This window comes from Callithrix jacchus, chromosome 6, assembly GCF_049354715.1.
Source record: "Callithrix jacchus isolate 240 chromosome 6, calJac240_pri, whole genome shotgun sequence".
Classification (NCBI taxonomy): domain Eukaryota; kingdom Metazoa; phylum Chordata; class Mammalia; order Primates; family Cebidae; genus Callithrix; species Callithrix jacchus.
In genome coordinates this window covers 2,085,238-2,103,764 of record NC_133507.1, presented here as the reverse complement: position 1 = coordinate 2,103,764, position 18,527 = coordinate 2,085,238, and the positions used below count along the sequence as shown (strand labels likewise).

The window sequence follows — 18,527 nt, the reverse complement described above, 5'->3', positions numbered from 1 at the left end:
AGCTATGATTACATCACTGCATTCCAGCCTGGGCTACACAGTGAAACCCAGTCTTAAAAATAATAATAAAAAGTAAGTTAAAAAGTAAGTAACCAATTCCACTCCTAGGTATAGACACAAAGCATCATAAGCAGAGACTCAACACACTTGTAGGCCAATATTCACAGCAGCGTTACTCACAACAGTCAAGAGGTGAGAGCAACCTGAGCGCCCACTGACTGACAGACAAAACGTGGTATATATAATGGACCGCTACTTAACCGGTACGATAAAGACAACTTTGACACATGCAGATGAACCCCAAAGACCTAAGAAGTTCAATAAGTCAGTCATAAAAGGACAATTATTATATGATTCCCCTTATAGGAGACACCTTGAGTAGTCAAATTCTGAGACAAAAGCAGAAAGGTGGCTGCTCGTGGGCAGCAAGGAGTTAAGTGTTTCACAGATAGAGTTTCAGTCAGAGAAAATGAAAATGTTCTAGAGATGGATGGAGGTGAGGGGTGGGCAACAATGTGAATGTACTTAATGCCACTGAGCTGTACACTTAAAAATAGCTACAACAGTAAAATCGAGGTATTTTTGGTTGTTTAGTTTTGTTTTGTTTTGTTTCGTTTCAGACAGTCTCACTCTATCGCCCAGGCTGGAGTGCAGTGGCATGATCTAGGCTCACTGCAACATCTGCCTCCCAGGTTCCAGTGAATCTCCCGCCTCAGCCTCCCAAATCTCCTGTCTCAGCCTACAGGCATCCACCACCATGCCTAGCTAATTTTTGTATTTTTAGTAGAGACAGGCTTTCACCATATGGGCCAGGCTGGTCTCGAACTCCTGATCTTATGATCCACCTGCCTCAGCCTCCCAAAGTGCTGGGATTACAGGCGTGAGCCACTGCACCCAACCAAAACAGTAAGTTTTATGGTATGTATATTTTACGACAATGTTTAAAATTTTTAAATTTTTACCAAAAAAATACTAGTAATCCATCCAAGTTATTTAGAAAAGGAGTGTCAGATCAAGCTTTCAAAATTGCCAAAACTCAGAAGATTACCTGGTTGCTTGCCCCATACCCAGCTCTCCAGAATTGATTTGGCCCTATATACAGGTGCAGGAGTTTCTTCTTCATCTTTTTTCTCCTTGTCATTCAGATCTTCTTTCTTTGTTCCACTTTGTTCAACAGTATCATCTGTAGAATTAAGAAATTTTAAATCTATGACTGCTTTTCAAAATGCCATAGCATTTGTCAGTCTTTGCAAATGTCCCTCCCCGAAATGAAAAGTTACAACACACATCATTAACTGAATGTTTAACAACTTAAGAAATAAAATACATCAATCATACCTGTATCAGATCCAATACAATTTTAGTAAAGAAACCAATATAACAAATTATTTAAAGCATGGCTTCCAGAATGATATTCCATCAACTTCCTACTAGATTTCACAACTGAGAACCTTAGTCTTTGATAGTTACCTACTTCAATTTCACACCAATTGCTTTTTCCAGGGAGTCTCAATGCTTGTGTATTGGGACTTCCATGGGAAAAGGGAGGGTGCAGAACAGGAGTTCGATTCAAAAATCTTTTAACTCTTTGCAATGCCCTACTCCACTGCCAAGTGAGAACCAGTGCTATGCAGGGGCACTGTCACTTCATGGCATAATTCAAGAGCACTGGTACGCAAAGGAAAAGCTGAGAAAAATGACTTTAGGCCACCAACAATGTAAAGTTTCAGTCAAAGACAACTGTCACAAAACTCCTCACATAATAAGCAAAGAGAAGAGAGAAGTAACCTTAACTCTGAAGTGTAAATACATCCTACCATAGAAGGCTGTTACTAAGTAACTGCCTAAACCACGCAATCAGAAAAATGTATCAAAATCTGTGAAAGACATTATATCCCATCCAGATTACAAATAATGAGTATCTAAAAACCTCTAAGGAAACAGTTCCTCTGTTTACAACACTTCTGACACCAAATGTATGGCCTTTCCCACCAAGCAATTCTCCAGTTCTCTGCAACACCTAGCTATGTGTCCAACAATGCAATTCAATTCGGAAACTACCTAGAATTGGCACAGACCCCTCAGGTTAGTAGCAGGGGAGAAAAGGTACAATGCTGAAAAAAATCCAAAGAACCAATGGCTGAAAACTTGCTAAGTTGAGCAATGACATTAACCTTGGCAGCTGGAAGAACCTGTGCAGTCCAAACAAGATCAACTTAAAGGAAGCCATGACTAGGCACATCGTATCAACTGCTAACCAGCAAGGACAAAACCTTTTGAAAGCTGCCACAGAAAGTGGATATAGAAGAATGTGACGTGTGGCTTGAAATTAAGGCTGTTTGTGCTGCCTGACATCAGTAAAATCAAGAAAGCTTCGAACAGTCTAACCACAAGGTCTCCTCCGAGCTCTGCTCCCACGGATAAGGTCCCAAAGCCAAACAATCCTCCTCATCACGGAGACCGGACACCATCCTGCTCATCCATGCCAGCCCAGAGTAATTCAAATAAGCCAATCACACCTTCCCATGGGAACCAAGGTCATCTCACCCTCCTGTTAGTAAAAAACTTAACCTCTCACGGCCCCTGGTGGTTCCCAAATATAGCCCCCGTGTAGCATGTGGTGTTCCCCCACCCGGGTTGTGACCATCTGTGACTGCTTTTTCATCTGTGCAGTGCTAGTACCCCGTGTTCAGTCAGCCCATATCCCTAGGGCAGGAATCTTCTAGGGTTATAAACAGAACAGAGCTTTAACCGACCTTTCCTTGGCTATTTTACTGGTTATATGATACAGCTTTTTCTGTGCAAAAAATCTGAACAGAAACTGCACAGAGGATACAGGAATGGCAAAGAAGAACATGAAAAGATATTCGGCATTGTTTGCCATTATGGAAATGCAAATTAAAATCACAATGAAATCCCACCAGACTTGTTAGAATGACCAAACTAAGAAACACCGATAACAGCAAGTGCTGACAAACACACAGTACAGCGGGACGCAAACTAAAACTGCCGCTCCCGAAAGCAGTTCAGCACATGACCCGGCTTTCACACTACTAGATTTTTATCCAAGGGAAATGGAAAAAACTGTATTCACACAAATCTGTACAGAAACGCTCAGCAGGATTACAATTGTGAAAAAAAGACAGAAACGAGCACAAGGTCCTGCAATAGCAGAATCATAAACACAATTAGTGCACTGAAGTGACAGAACACTGTTCAGCAACAGAAAGGACTTAATACACAGAACACAAATAAACCTCAAAGATATAATCAGGAGGAAATGAAGACAGTTTCAAACGTTACATAAAATACGGTTCCATTTACATGGCATTCTCACAAAGAATACCCTATACTGACGGAGAACGTGTGATAAAAAGGAGCAGCACAAGGGAGCTTTTCGGGAGATGAAATTTCTCCATTCTGATGACGACGACAGTTACATGAATTTATAGAGGTCAATATTTACTGAACTACATACCGAAATGGAATAAAACTTATATGATAACTTTTTTAAATTTAAAAATGGGCTGGGCCTGATGGCTCACACCTATAATCCCATCACTTTGAGAGGCCAAGGCGGGCAGATCACCTGAGGTCAGGAGTCTGAGACCAGCAGGACCAACATGGAGAAACCGCATCTCTACCAAAAATACAAAATTAGCCAGGCGTAATCCCAGCTACTCGGGAGGCTGAGGCAGAAGAATCACTTGAACCTAGGAGGCAGAGGTTGCGGTGAGCCGATCACCAAGTGAGACTTTATCAAAAAGAAAGGGGTGGGGGATAGGAGGGAGGGAGGGAGGAAAGAAAAGAAGGAGAAAGAAGGGGAGGGAAGGGAGTTCAGGGAGGGGAGGAGAGGGGAGATAGCTAGGTCCAGAGGACAGCTGGAATACTCTGGTGGAATCATGTCAGAGCAGGGAGCTGGGTCTAGAGGGCTGGAGTAGGGTGTGGCCCCACTTCAGGAAGGAAAGAGGAATGCATCCTGAGTGAAGCAAGAGCAGAGTCCTGTCCTGCAACAGATGAGCATTTATCCTGATCTGAGAAACTACATGCAAATTTAGTAAGTATCACATAGCCTCTTATTTCCTTAACAATATGGAAAATGACAAAACAAAGAATTCAGAAGTTTGACACATAAAATACATTTAATTCAGAAATCATACACAGAAAGGTAGGAAATTAATGGGGGTAAAAAACAAGCAGCTAATGGAAAGTGAAAATAGGCCAGGCAAAGTGGCTCATACCTATAATCCCAGCGCTTTAGGAGGCTGAGACAGACAGATTACTTGAGGTCAGGAGTTTGAGACCAGTCTGGTCAACATGGTGAAACCCCATCTCAACTAAAAATACAAAAATTATCCCAATGTGGTAGCAGACACCTGTAATTCCAGAAGCTCAGGAGGCTGAGGCAGGAGAACTGCTTGAACCCAGGACATGGAGGCTACAGTGAGCCTGGATGTAACCACTGAACTCCAGCCTGTACAACAGAGCAAGATTCCATCTCAAAAAAATAAATAAATAAAAGAAAGGGAAAATAACCTAACATGTACTCTGCAAAGCATCTGGGCCAAATCTTTACAAACAACCTTGAAGGAGGCAGGCTTTGTTGTCTCCAGTTTACCAAAGTAGAATACAGAGTAGAACCCAGCCAGGGACACAGCTGAGGTGAGAACACAGGTGCTGGCTCTAAATGCCAGACGCTGCCCTATGTGTGTGTGGTCACTCACCACAGCCCCAGATGCTGCCCTAGGTGTGTGTGGTCACTCACCACAGCCCCAGACGCTGCCCTATGTATGTGTGGTCACTCACCATAGCCCCAGACGCTTCCCGATATGTATGTGGTCACTCACCACAGCCCACGGGCCAAATCCAGCCCACAGCCTGTTTGTGTATGATCTGAAAGCAAAGAAATCATTTCACTTTTTTTTTTTTTGAGACGGAGTTTCGCTCGTTACCCAGACTGGAATGCAATGGCGCGATCTCGGCCATTGATGAGGGTTTCACCAAGTTGGCCAGGCAGTTCTTGAACTCCTGGCCTCAGGTGATCCACCTGCCTCAGCCTCCCAAAGTGCTGAGATTACAGGTATGAGCCATCACATCCAGACATAGTATTTTATATTTTTAAATGATTGAAAAATAATCGCCAGGCACGGTGGCTCACACCTGTAATCCCAGCAATTTGGGAGGCTGAGGCAGGCAGATCACAAGGTCAAGAGATCAAGACCATCCTGGTCAGGCGGAGGTTGCAGTGAGCCGAGATAGTGCCATTGCACTCCAGTCTGGGTAACAACAGCGAAACTCTGTCTCAAAAAAAAAAAAAGACCATCCTGGCCAACATGGTGAAACCCCTTCTCTACTAAGAAATACAAAAATTAGCCAGGCGTAGTGGTACCTGCCTGTAGTCCCAGCTACTCGGGAGGCTGAGGCAGGAGAATTGCTTAAACAGAGGAGACGGAGGTTGCAATGAGCCAAGATTGCGCCACTGCACTCCAGCCTGGTGACAGAGCAAGACTCCGTCTCAAAAAGAAGAAAAAAAAAAAAAAAGAAGAAAAACAGTATTTTGTGGCTTGTAAACATTCTGTGAACCTCATCTTTTGGTGTCCATAAATAAAGTTCACAAAATGAACTTCCCCCTGCCCAGTGACTCCCGTCTGTGGCTGCTTTGGCACTACAGCTGCAAGGTCCCATGACTATGAAAGAGACCAGATGGTGCACTGAGAGCTTAAAATATTTACTAGCTGACCCTTTAGAAAAAGCATGACACCCCTGCCCTACATCCGGCTATAAATTTTACAAATACGAAGAACGCAAGATTCTTAATTTTAACTCAGTACACTGGAACACTGGTTATATCCCTTCTTCAAGATGAAAAGCTTCAAAGTTACCAGGAAGCAGACAAGAACCGTTACTAAGTACACCTCAAGTGCTATTCCCAGGAGCATAAAGTAGAAGACTTTACAACAGCAAAAGCAGGATGAAGTCACTAGAGGCCATGAAAACAACCAAGAATTAGTACCGCCAGCTTAAAGCCCACGCCACATTAGCTTCAGTATTTGTCTACTCTTCTTTTCACTACTGTAGGGTTCAAAGTATACAGAGAGAAAACAGGACACACACTGCCCAAACATACTACTACTAGTGTGCTGGAGAGAAGGGGAAGGGTGACCTCCCCTTGGCCGGGTGTGGTGGTTCACATCTGTAATCCCAGCACTTTCAGAGGCCAATGCAGGAGGATCATGTGAACCCAGGAGTTCAAGACCAGCCTGGCCAACATAGCAAAACCCCATCTTTTTTTTTTTTTTTTTTTTTGAGATGGAGTTTTGCTCTTGTTACCCAGGCTGGAGTGCAATGACGCGATCTCAGCTCACCACAACCTCCGCCTTCTGGGTTCTGGCCTCAGAACCCAGCCTCCTGCCTCAGCCTCCCGAGTAGCTGGGACTACAGGCGCACACCACCATGCCCAGCTACTTTTTGTATTTTTAGTAGAGACGGGGTTTCACCATGTTGACCAGGATGGTCTCGATCTCTTGACCTCGTGATCCACCCGCCTCAGCCTCCCAAAGTGCTGGGATTACAGGCTTGAGCCACCATGCCCGGTTGACCCCATCTTTACTATAAATATAAAATTAGGCCAAGCACAGGAGCTCACATCTGTAATCCTAGCACTCTGGGAGGCCAATGTGGGAGGATCACTTAAGGTCAACCATTCTAGACCACCCTGGCCAATGTGGTGATACCTCATCTCTACTAAAAATATAAAAATTAGCTGCGAGTGTTGTGGGCGCCTGTAATGCCAGCTTCTCGGGAGGCTGAGGCAGAATGAGCCAAGATCACACCACTGCACTCCAACCTGGGCAAAAGAGCGGGACCCCGTCTCAAAAAAAAAAATAAAATATACACAGTGTCGGCCGGGCACGATGGCTCACGCCTATAATCCCAGCACTTTGGGAGGCCGAGGCGGGTGGATCACGAGGTCAAGAGATTGAGACCATTCTGGTCAACGAGGTGAAACCCCGTCTCTACTAAAAATACAAAAATTAGCTGGGCATGGTGGTGCGCGCCTGTAGTCCCAGGTACTCGGGGGGCTGAGGCAGGAGAATTGCTTGAACCCAGGAGGCGGAGGTTGTGGTGAGCCGAGATCGCGCCATTGCACTCCAGCCTGGGTAACAAGAGCAAAACTCAATCTCAAAGAAATAAAATAAAATAAAATAAAATATACACAGTGTTAAAAGTGGAATCTGGGGCTGAGCACAGTGGCTCGTGTCTATAATCCCAGCAGTTTGGGAGGCCAAGGCGGGCAGATCATGAGGTCAGGAGTTCAAGACCAGCCCGGCCAACATAGTGAAACCCCATCTCTACTAAAAATACAAAAATTAGCCAGGCATGGTGGCAGGCTCCTGTGGTCCCAGCTATTTGGGAAGCTGAGGCAGGAGAATTGCTTGAACCCAGGAGGTGGAGGTTGCAGTGAACCGAGATTTCCCCACTGCACTCCAGCCTGGTTGACACAAAAAAATGAGAGTTTGGTATGTGTAAATCAATCTATATTTTCTAATAATAAAAAACACACATCATGCCACAGTAAAAATAAAAACATTTACTAAATGCCAAAAAAAAAAATCTCCCTAAAAACCCCAGTCATTTGGGATCTACATAAAGAACAACTATGCTCTGCTTTCTAAACCACGATTTTTAAAAGAACAAAGGACAAAACGATTTCATCAAATGCAATGAATAAAACATATACTTTGGATTTTTCCATGTACTTAGCTTTTCTTAGAGCATCTTTTAGAACTAAGGTTTCACAGAAAACACTTTGGGAAACGTTTTAACTAATTAACAAATACTGGAGGGCTAGGAGGAAGAGGCTAAAACTTCTTAAAATATACAGAATGAATTACTGATACGTGGAAGAAAAAAAGGATGCCGATTCCTGTCATGGAAGGCACTGTCATATGGACTCAGCCTCAGCACCCAGAGGTCTAGAAAAGGGAAATTTCCAGTCAGATAGAATTCTGTATATACCATTTCTTTGGAACCTTTAGCCCTCAAGACCCCAAAATCACGACGTCAGTTTCAAACACAATTGTCTTTAGTCACTGCTTCTGGTGCTGCCCATTGTCTAAACAGAAGTCTTGATGCAACTGCTCTCTCGTTAAACCGTGTGGTTCTCAGTATCACAGGTATGCGCGCCTGCTTGAGGGTATATGCATGAAAGAAAAATGAACAGATGTCACTTTGAAGAGCCTAACGAATGAAACCTCACCCTGAAAACCTTGTACTATTGGAGCTAAACCTAAGCTTCAATGTCTGAAAGTTTCTAAGAATCACTTAAGCAGGGGAGTTTTACATTCTTTGTTGTCTCCATGAAATGGGAACAAATTGATACATAAATGGGGAAAATATGTTTTGTTTGCTACAAATGATGCATTAAGAAACCACAGCGTGTAATTTTTATTTGCTGGTTAGAGAGTCAAAGAAGTAAGATGACTGAAATTTGCAGAATATTTCATAGTTTTAGAATTCTCAAAGCATGTGAAACAGGAAAAAGAAATTCTGCCCAGAATCCTAGGATATCACCACAATTCAGTTGTAATCACTGCCTCCTGAACCACTGAGTCTGTTCTCTGTATTTTTATTAGACTTTTGTTTTGTTATCTCCCAAGTTAATATTGTATTTAGATATCAAACAGCCAAAAAAGGAAACTTCTATCTCTGGGAAAAATTAAAATATTCAGAAAAATGTATTCAGTATATCTAATACTGAAATGGAGAAAAGACTTAATGTAAAAAAAAAAAACCACTATAGACATTGACATGGAAAAGACATTCCATGTTAAAAGAAACGTTGTATTAACTGAGTAACATCCTCCTGATGAGAAGTGCTATGTTAAACATAAACTACTATGTTGTTAAACAAAACAAAAAAGGGTAAAAATCAAAAACACTATGCAGAGTGAAAGACGACACACACAGAAGAGCCTGCCTACATGATTCCATTTATGGAGTTCTAAAACAGGCACAATTAGCCAATGCTGGAGAAAGATCAGGCCAGCTGTTGCCTCTGGGAAGAAGGGGCAGGACACAACAGAAGTTTCTAACACGAGTCACGATAAAGATGTGGTTTACACAGGTTACGTTTATGAAAACTTGTGAAATGGTAAACTCAAAAACAGATGCATTCATTATACATAAATTTTACCTGAAAGTCAAAATATAAAGCTGAACTGGAATTAATGACATACTTGAGTGTCTAAGGAACTAGGTGAGACAGTGGATGGACAAGATGTGGAGTCAAACGCAGTGGCAGAACACTGGGGTGGGTCTGCAGTCATTCACTGCACACGGTCTTTCAGCTACTGTGTGTAAGTGTTAACATTTTCAAACAAATATTTTTTTAAAAGGGTAACTCTGCTTGACATTGAAACTGAAAAGGGAGACTAATATTTTTCCCATGGACTTTTGTTTGTTTTTGTTTTTGAGATGCAGTCTCACTCTTGTCGCCCAGGCTGGAATGCAGTGGCATAATCTCAGCTCACTGTAACCTCCACCTCCCGGGTTCAAGCAATTCTCCTGTCTCAGCCACCCAAGAACCTGGGATTACAGGCATCCACCACCATGCCTGGCTAATTTTTGTATTTTTAGTACAGATGGGGTTTCACTGTATTGGCCAGGCTGGTCTCTAACTCCCAACCTCAAATGATCTGCCCGCCTTAGCCTCCCATATTGCTGAGATTATAGGCATGATCCACTACGGCCAGCCCCCATATGTTTTCAAGCGGATGCTATCCCAATTCATTCCACAAAAGAAGAAGAAATAGTGTCTTCAGTGTAACACTCCCCCAACTGAGCTATTTCAGCTTAGAAGAAATACTTTCTAAGGTAGTAGCTTTATCCATGTTGATGACTTTCAAGTAGGTGGACCAACAAACTTCAACAATGGGTCTCAAGCAAGGCTTTTCAGATTCACCAAGTTTAGGGTATATACAAGCACCCATTTTTTAAAAAAAACCTCAATAGTGATTCTGACACACAGCCACAGTTATGAACAACCTAACGATAGTCTTATTGATCTCTCAAAACTACAAGCCAGGCCGGGCGCTGTGGCTCATGCCTGTAATCCTAGTACTCTGGGAGGTCAACACGGGCAGGTCATGAGGTCAAGAGATCGAGACCATCCTGGCCAATGTTATAAAACCCCGTCTCTACTAAAAATACAAAAATTAGCTGGGTGTGGTAGCATGCACCTGTAGTCCCAGCTACTTGGGAGGCTGAGGCAGGAGAATCACTTGAACCCAGAAGGTAGAGGTTGCAGTGAGCCAAGATCACGCCTCTGCACTCCAGACTGGATGACAGAGCAAGACTCCATCTCAAGGAAAAAAAAAAAAAAAAAAAAACTACAAGCCTAAATAAGATTGTTCACTGGCATTCCTTGCAGGCCAAAGGCTTCCAAAAACGTGTATAATATACTCCCAAAGGAAAGGCATACAAGAAAAATGTCAGAAATAATTATTTTCATGGTATCTTATAATAATCAATATTTAGTTGGCCAAGACAAGATCTGACTCAAAACTTAAATATTAACCAGTTCCTATAAGCTGCACGCTACACTAAAAAACACCACAAATGCAGCAAGATGGTTTTGCAATAATAATACCTTCAATTCACATAAAACAAGAAAATCCAGGCAGCTTGTATTAACTACCATTTTAGACAACAATCTCCAGAGTAAAAAGCAAAACTTCAAAGAGGTAAGGTCAAAGTTCCTGTTCCTATAGCACATTACAAAATTTCTATAAAATGCATTTTATAATGGGCTTTGCAAAATAAAAAACACTAGTTAAAGTCCCTTACCTTTTCTAGTAAGGAGCTCTCCGTTCTGGGTTGATTCTGTTCCAGTGTATACAATTTCTCCATCTTTAACCATTTCATTCCACAAACCACAGAGTCCATCTCTCGTGAAAGCAAGCTGGCAATAATAAACAAGATAAGCTTACGGAGTGCTCACACTCACACTGCAATTTTTCAAGAATGATATGAAAAAAACTCAATCCCCCTTATGTATTCAATCATTCATTAATAAAATCAATGATTTAGTAAATTAGTGACTTAACCATTTTACATTTAATGAAAATCACCCAGGAAATGTAAATGAAAATAATAATAGTATAAGTATTATGCTACTTCTCGTGTAATATACAAGAAAAAAAAAAAACGTGGCCAGGCACAGTGGCTCATGTCTGGAATCTGTGCACTTTGGGAGGCCGAAGCAGGCGGATCACGAAGTCAGGAGATCAAGACCATCCTGGCCAACATGGTGAAACCCTGTCTCTAATAAATAAATAAATAAACAAACAAAAATACAAAGAATTAGCCAGGTGTGGTGGAACATGCCTGTAATCCTAGATACTCGGGAGGCTAAGGCAGAATAGCTTGAACCCAGGAGGCGGAGGTTTCAGTGAGCTGAGACTGCGCCACTGCAGTCCAGCCTGGGCAACGGAGCGAGACTCCATCTCAAAATAAATAAATAAATAAATAAATAAATAAATAAATAAATAAATAAGGCTTTACGTGTAAAGGCGGGGGAGTCAAAGAAATTTTGAAAAACAACTTGAACTGGAAATCTATGAACTTTCCTTTTTTTTTTTTTGAAACGGAGTCTTACCCTGTCACCAGGCTGGACTGCAGTGGCACAATCTTAGCTCACCGCAACCTCCGTGTCCCAGGTTCAAGTGATTCTCCTGCCTTAGCCTCCCAAGTAGCTGTAACTACAGGTGCACTACCACACCCAGCTGATTTTTGTATTTTTAGTAGAGACAGGGTTTCACCATGTTGGCCAGGATGGTCTCAAATCTCTTGACCTCGTGATCCACTCTCCTTGGCCTCTGGGATTACAGGCACGAGCCACCTAAACCCTGCCTAAACTTTACTTTTGGATGTATTTGCTTACTCTGTTTTTGGAAAGGACTAGAATCAATGGCAATCTGACAGCAAGTATCCAGATACTGGTCTCTGAGTACCATTTACCACTAAAAGAAACCAGGGCTCTTGGGGAAAATAGGTAGATTCAAGGGCCAGGGCAGACAAAGATGAGCCTGGAATATCTTATTTCCTCAAAGAAAAAGCTGTTCAAGGCCTGGTGTGGAGGCTCACGCCTGTAATCCTAGGATTTTGGGAGGCCAAGGTGGCAGATCACTTGAGGTCAGGAGTTTGAGATCAGCCTGGCCAACATCGCAAAACCCCGTCTTTACTAAAAATACAAAAATTAGTTGGGCATGGTGGCAGGCGCCTGTAACCCCAGGTACTCAATAGGCTGAGGCAGGAGAATAGCTTGAACCCAGGAGGCGAAAGTTGCAGTGAGCTGAGATTGTGCCACTGCATTCCAGCCAGGATAACAAGAGCGAGACTTCATCTCAAAAAAAAAAAGCTATTCAAAGACTGATAAAGACTCCGGCCAAATTTAAAATAATTACAACAACTGTGAATATCAACATGAAAACCAGCTTTGCTCGTCGGCATTTGTGAGTCAGAAAAGCTTTCCCAGAACAGGAAAAGACAGCATTTCAGACATGGGGAAGGCATCCATTCTGAAAACTACGTATGCAACAGAAGCCCTCTTGTCTGGCAAAAAAAAAAAGGCATTTTTAATTAAAAGGGACCAGTATGTTCGCCCATTTTTTTTTAACATCTGTAGATACACACTAGTTGTATGTATGCATGGGTTACATGAACTATTTTCATACAGGCATACTATGCGTAATCATCATCTCAGAATAAATGAAGTACTCAACACGTGAAGCATTTATCCTTTGTGCTACAACCCAATTATACTTTATTCTTAAACAGACAGTAAATTGACTGCAGTCACCCTGCTATGCTGTCAGGTACTAAAATTTTTATACATGCCATTTAACCCTATTTTTATACCCATTAACAATCCGCACTTCCTGCCCACGATCTTTCCCAGTCTCTGATAATCATCATTCTACTCTATCTCCACGAGTTCAATTACTTTCATTTGCTTAGCTCCTACAAATAAATGAGAAGTTTGTTTTTCTGGACCTGGCTCATGACATTCTTTCCCCAACTTAACACAATGACCTCCAGTTCTATCCCTGTTGTTGCAAACGACAGTATTCCATTCTTTCTACTGGTTGACGAGTACTCCATTGCCTATCTACACCACTTTTCTTTATCCATTCATCTGCTGGGGGACACAGAGGCTGCTTCCAAATCCTGGCTACTGTTAATACTGCTGCAATAAACATAGGAGTATAGATGTTTCTTCAACATACTGACACTCTTTCCTCTGGGTATATACCTACCAGTGGGATTGCTGATCATATAACAGTCCTATTTTTAGTTTTTGGAGGAATCTCCAAACTGTTCTCCCTATGGCTGTGCTAATTTATATTCCCACCAACAGTGTACAAGGGTTCCCTTTGCCCCACATGATGGCCAGCATTTGCTCTTATCTTCTGGAAATAAACCATTTTAATTAGGTGAAGATCTCACTGTCATTTTGATTTGCCTGTCTCTGGCGATCAATCATGTGGAACACCTGTTCATATTGCCTGTTTGCCATTTATCTTTTGAGAAATGCCTATTTAAATCTTTCGCCAATTTTTATTGGATTATTAGACTTTTTCCTAGAGTTGCTTGAGCTGCTTATATTAATCCCTTGACAGACGGGTAGCTTGCAAATATTTCCTCCCTTTCTGTGGGTTGTCTGTTCATTTTGTTGGTTCTTTTCTTTGCTGTGCAGAAGCCCTTTAACTTGAAGTGAACCCATTTGTCCACCTTAGCTTTCGCTGCCTGTGTGTATGAGGAATTACTCAGGAAAACACTACACAGTGCAATGTCCTGGAGAGTTTCCTCAGTGTTTCTTTTTTTTAGCACTTCGATAGTCTGAAGTCCTAGATTTAAGTCTTTAATCCATTTTGATGTGATTTTTGTATATGGTGAGAGATAGGGGTCTAGTTTGATTTTTCTCATTTTCCCAGCACCATTTATCAGTGAGACTATCCTTTCCCTAATGTATGCTGTGGGCACCTCTGTCAAAAATAAGTTCACTGTAGATGTATGAATCTATTTCTGGGTTCTCTATTCTGTTCTACTGGTCCATGTGTCTGCTTTTACACCAGTGCCGTGCTATTTTGGTTATGGTAACTTTGTAGTAAAATCTACACTTGATTTAAGCCAAAAGAGACCAGGAAGTGATTATAGTATAATTTTAAGTCAAGTAACGCAATTTCTCCAGTTTTGTTTTTAGCTCAGGATGGCTTTGGGTATCATGTCTCTTTTGTGATTCCATATAAAATTCAGGATTTTTTTCTATTTCTGTGAAGAATGGCATTGGTATTTTCATAGGGATTATGCTGAATCTGTAGATTGCTTTGGGTAGAACAGACATTTTAACAATATTAATTCTTCCAATCCACGAATATGGAGTATTCTTTCCATTTTTTTGTGTCTTCAATTTCCTCTATCAACATTTTACAGTTCTTATAGTAGAGATCTTCCACTTAAGTTTATTCCTAGATATTTTGCTTTTACTTTAATTGTAGATACTATAAATGGGATTTTTTATTTTTCATATTGCTCACCGTTGATGTATAGAAATGCTACTGATTTGGCTGGGTGCGGTGGTTGACGCCTATAATCCCAGCACTTTGGGAGCCCAAGGCAGGCGGATCACCTGAGGTCAGGAGTTCAAGACTAGTCTGGCCAATCTGGTGAAACCTCCTCTCTACTAAAAATACAAAAATTAGCCAGGCGTGGTGGCAGATGCCTACAGTCCCAGCTACTCAAGCAGCTGAGGCAGGAAGATCACTTGAACCTGGGAGGCAGAGGTTGCAGTGAGCCGAGATCGAGCCACTGCACTCCAGCCTGGGGGAGAGAGCGAGACTCCGTCTCAAACTACTGATATTCTTAGGTTAATTTAGTATCCTGCAATTTTACTGAAATTATCAGTTCTAATGTTTTTTGGTGGAGTTTTTAGGTTTTTCCAAATAATCATCTGCAAACAAGGATAATTTGGCTTCTTCATTTCCATTTGGGTGCCCCTTATTTATTTTTCTGAGATCCAGTATCACACTGAAAAACAGTGGTGACGGTGTGTTTCCTTATCTATTTCAGATCTCAGAGGAAAGGCTTTCAGTTTTTCACCTTTCAGTATGATGCCAGCTATGTGTCTGTCATATATGGCTTTTATTATGTTAAGCTATGTTCCTTCTGTAACCAGTTTTGTTAGGGCTTTTATCATAAAAGGATGTTGAATTTTATCAAATGCCTTTTCAGCATAAATTTAAATGATCATATGGTTTTTAATTTTCATTCTACTGATACGAAATATCTAACTGGTTGATTTGGATATGGTGAACCATCCTTGCGTCCCTGGAATAAACACCACTTTGGTCATGATGAACGATCTTTTTAATGTGCTGTTGAATTTGGTTTGCTAGTATTTTGTTGCATATTTTTGCATCAATATTCATCAGGGATACTGGTCTGTTTTCTTTTTTTTTTTTTTTTTTTTTGATATCTTCATCTGGTTTTGGTATCAGGGTAATACTGGCCTTGTAGAATAAGTCTGAAAGTATTCCCTCCTCCTTTATTTTTCAGAATAGTTTCAGTAGGATTGGTAATAGTTATTCTTTAAATGTTTGGTAAAATTCAGCAGTGAAGCCACTGGGTCCTGGGCTTTTCTTTGCGGGAAGACTTTTTATTATTATAGTTTCAATCTTGTTACCTGTTATTCATACGTTCAAGTCCTGGATTTCTTCACGGTTCAATCTTGGAAGGCTGTATGTGCCTGCAAAATTATCCTGGTTTTTTTTTTTTTTTTTTTGATTCAGAGTCTCACTCTGTCACCCAGACTGCAGTGCAGCAGAAAATCTCAGCTCACTGCAACCTCCGCCTCCCAGGCTCAAGTGATTCTTGTGCCTCAGCCTCCCAAACAGCTGGAATTACAGGCACACACCACCACACATTTTTGTATTTTTACTAGAGATGACGTTTCACCATGTTGGCCAGACTGGTCTCGAACTCCTGACCTCAAGTGATCCACCTGCCTCAGCCTCCCAAAGTGCTGGGATCAAGAGCCATGACACCTGACCTGCAAACTTACCCATTTCTTCCATGTTTTCCAATTTATTGGCATATGATTGTTCATAAACTCTAATGATACTTTGAATTTCTGCAGTATCAGTTGTAATGTCTACTTTTTCATCTCTAATTTTATTTGGGTCCTCTCTCTTTTTCTCTTAGCCTGCCTGAAGGTTCATCAGTTTCATTTATCTACTAAAAAAACCAACTTTTCGGGGCCGGGCGCGGTGGCTCACGCCTGTAGTCCCAGCACTTGGGGAGGCCGAGGTGGGTGGATCACGAGGTCAAGTGATTGAGACCATCCTGGTCAACATGGTGAAACCCTGTCTCTACTAAAAATGCGAAAAATTAGCTGGGCATGGTGGCGCGTGCCTGTGGTCCCAGCTACTCGGGAGGCTTAAGCAGGAGAATTGACTGAACCCAGGAGGTGGAGGTTGCGGTGAGCCGAGATCGCGCCATTGCACTCCAGCCTGGGTAACAAGAGTGAAACTCCGTCTCAAAAAAAAAAAAAAAAAAACCAACTTTTCGTTTCATTTGTCTTTTCTATTATTTTCTTCACTTCAATTTCATTTTCATTTGAATTTCTTCATTTTATTTCTGCTCTGATCTTTATTATTTCTGTCCTTCTAATTTGGGGTTTGGTTAGCTCTTGATTTTCTAGTTGTCCAAGATGTATCGTTAGGTTATCTATTTTTCTAAATAAAAAATAAATAAGTTTATATTTTCTACTTTTTCTAGTTTTTCTACTTTTCTGATATAGGCACTTAGAGTTATAAATTTTCCTCTTAGTACTGCTTCACTATATCAAACAGGTTTCATATACTGTGTTTCCACTACCATGTTTCAAGAAACTGTTTAATTTCATTCTTAATTTCTTCACTGACCTGCTGGTCATTCAGGAGGATACTGTTTAATTCCCATGTGTTTGTGGAGTTTCCAAAACTCCTCATTACTGATTTCTAGTCATAGTCCACTGTGATCAGAGAAGATACTCGACATAATTTTTTAACTTTTATATGGCAAAAGATAGGAATCTAGCTTCATTCTTCTGCATATAAATATCTAGTTTTCCCAGCACCATTTACTGAAGAGACTGTCTTTCCCCCAGAGTATGTGCTTGGTACCTTTGTCGAAAATGAGTTCACTGTAGGTGTGTGGATTTGTTTTGGTTTATTTGTTTCTTTTTATGCCAGCACTATGCTATTTTGGTTAGTATAGCTCTGTAGCATAATTTGAAGTCAGGTAATCTGATTCCTCCAGTTTGTTTCTTTTTAATTAGGATAGTTTTGGCTATTCTGGTTTTTTTGTGGTTCAATATAAATTTTAGTATTTCTTTTTCTATTTCTGTGAAGAATGTCATTGGTATTTTGCTAGGGACTGCATTGAATCTGTAGATTACTTTGAGTAGTATGGACATTTTAACAGTATAGATTCTTCTAATCCATGAACACAAAATATTTTTCCTTTTTGTGTGTGTGTCCTCTTTCTTTCATCAGTGTTCTGGAGTTTTCGTTACAGAGATTTTTTTTTTAACGACAATGGGGTTTCGCTGTTGTTACCCAGACTGGAGTGCAATGGCACAATCTCGGCTCACCACAACCTCCACCTTCTGGGTTCAGGCAATTCTCCTGCCTTAGCCTCCTGAGTAGCTGGGACTACAGGCACGCGCCACCATGCCCAGCTAAATTTTTTGTATTTTTAGTAGAGACAAGGTTTCACCTTGTTGACCAGGATGGTCTCAATCTCTTGACCTCGTGATCCACCCGCCTCGGCCTCCCAAAGTGCTGGGATTATAGGCGTGAGCCACCGCGCCCAGCCTACAGAGATCTTTGTAATGATCTTTGATTATTTCCTACATATTTAATTTCAAGTGTGCCTTCTGTAAATGACATTTCTCTTTTCTTTTTCATATTGTTCACTGTTAGCACATAGAAATGCTACTGAAATGCTACTAATTTTTGTATGTTGATTTTGTATCCTGCCAACTGCACTGAATTTATCAGTTCTAATCATTTTCTTGTGGAGTCTTTAGGTATTTTCCAAATATAAGATCATATTATCTGCAAACAAGGATAATTGGGCTTCTTCCTTTCCAACGTGGATGCCCTTTATTTTTTCCTTGTCTGACTGCTCTAGCAAGAACTTCCGGTGGTATGTTGAGTAACAGTGGTCACACGGAGCATCCTTGTCATGTTCCAGATCTTAGAGGAATGGCTTTCAGTTTTCCACCATTCAGTATGATACTAGCTGTGGGTCATATATGGCTTTTATTATGTTGAGTTATGTTTCTTCATAACCAGTTTTAGAGATTTTATCATGAAAGGATGTTGAATTTTACCAAATGCTTTTTCCATATCGGCTGAAATAATCACATGGTTTATATCCCTCTGTTGATACGATGAATCACATTGATTGATTTGCATATG

The 18,527-nt window shown here is 41.2% G+C and overlaps 1 protein-coding gene across 6 annotated transcripts in view; it reads right to left on the bottom strand.

The window, feature by feature from the left end:
* The window catches only part of HERC2 (HECT and RLD domain containing E3 ubiquitin protein ligase 2), a 206,450-nt gene that overhangs the window by 171,916 nt on the left and 16,007 nt on the right, over positions 1 to 18,527 (bottom strand). For all 6 annotated transcript variants that reach the window (XR_013536483.1, XR_013536484.1, XM_035303531.3 and 3 more), the window contains exons 3-4: positions 10,849 to 10,963; positions 1,049 to 1,183 (exon numbers count right to left, since the gene is read on the bottom strand). Coding sequence is in view for 4 of the 6 variants with exons in the window: in XM_035303531.3 (XP_035159422.3) it covers positions 1,049 to 1,183; positions 10,849 to 10,963 (250 nt within the window). In the remaining 2 variants the exon portion in view is untranslated. The remainder of the gene's footprint in view (positions 1 to 1,048; positions 1,184 to 10,848; positions 10,964 to 18,527) is intronic.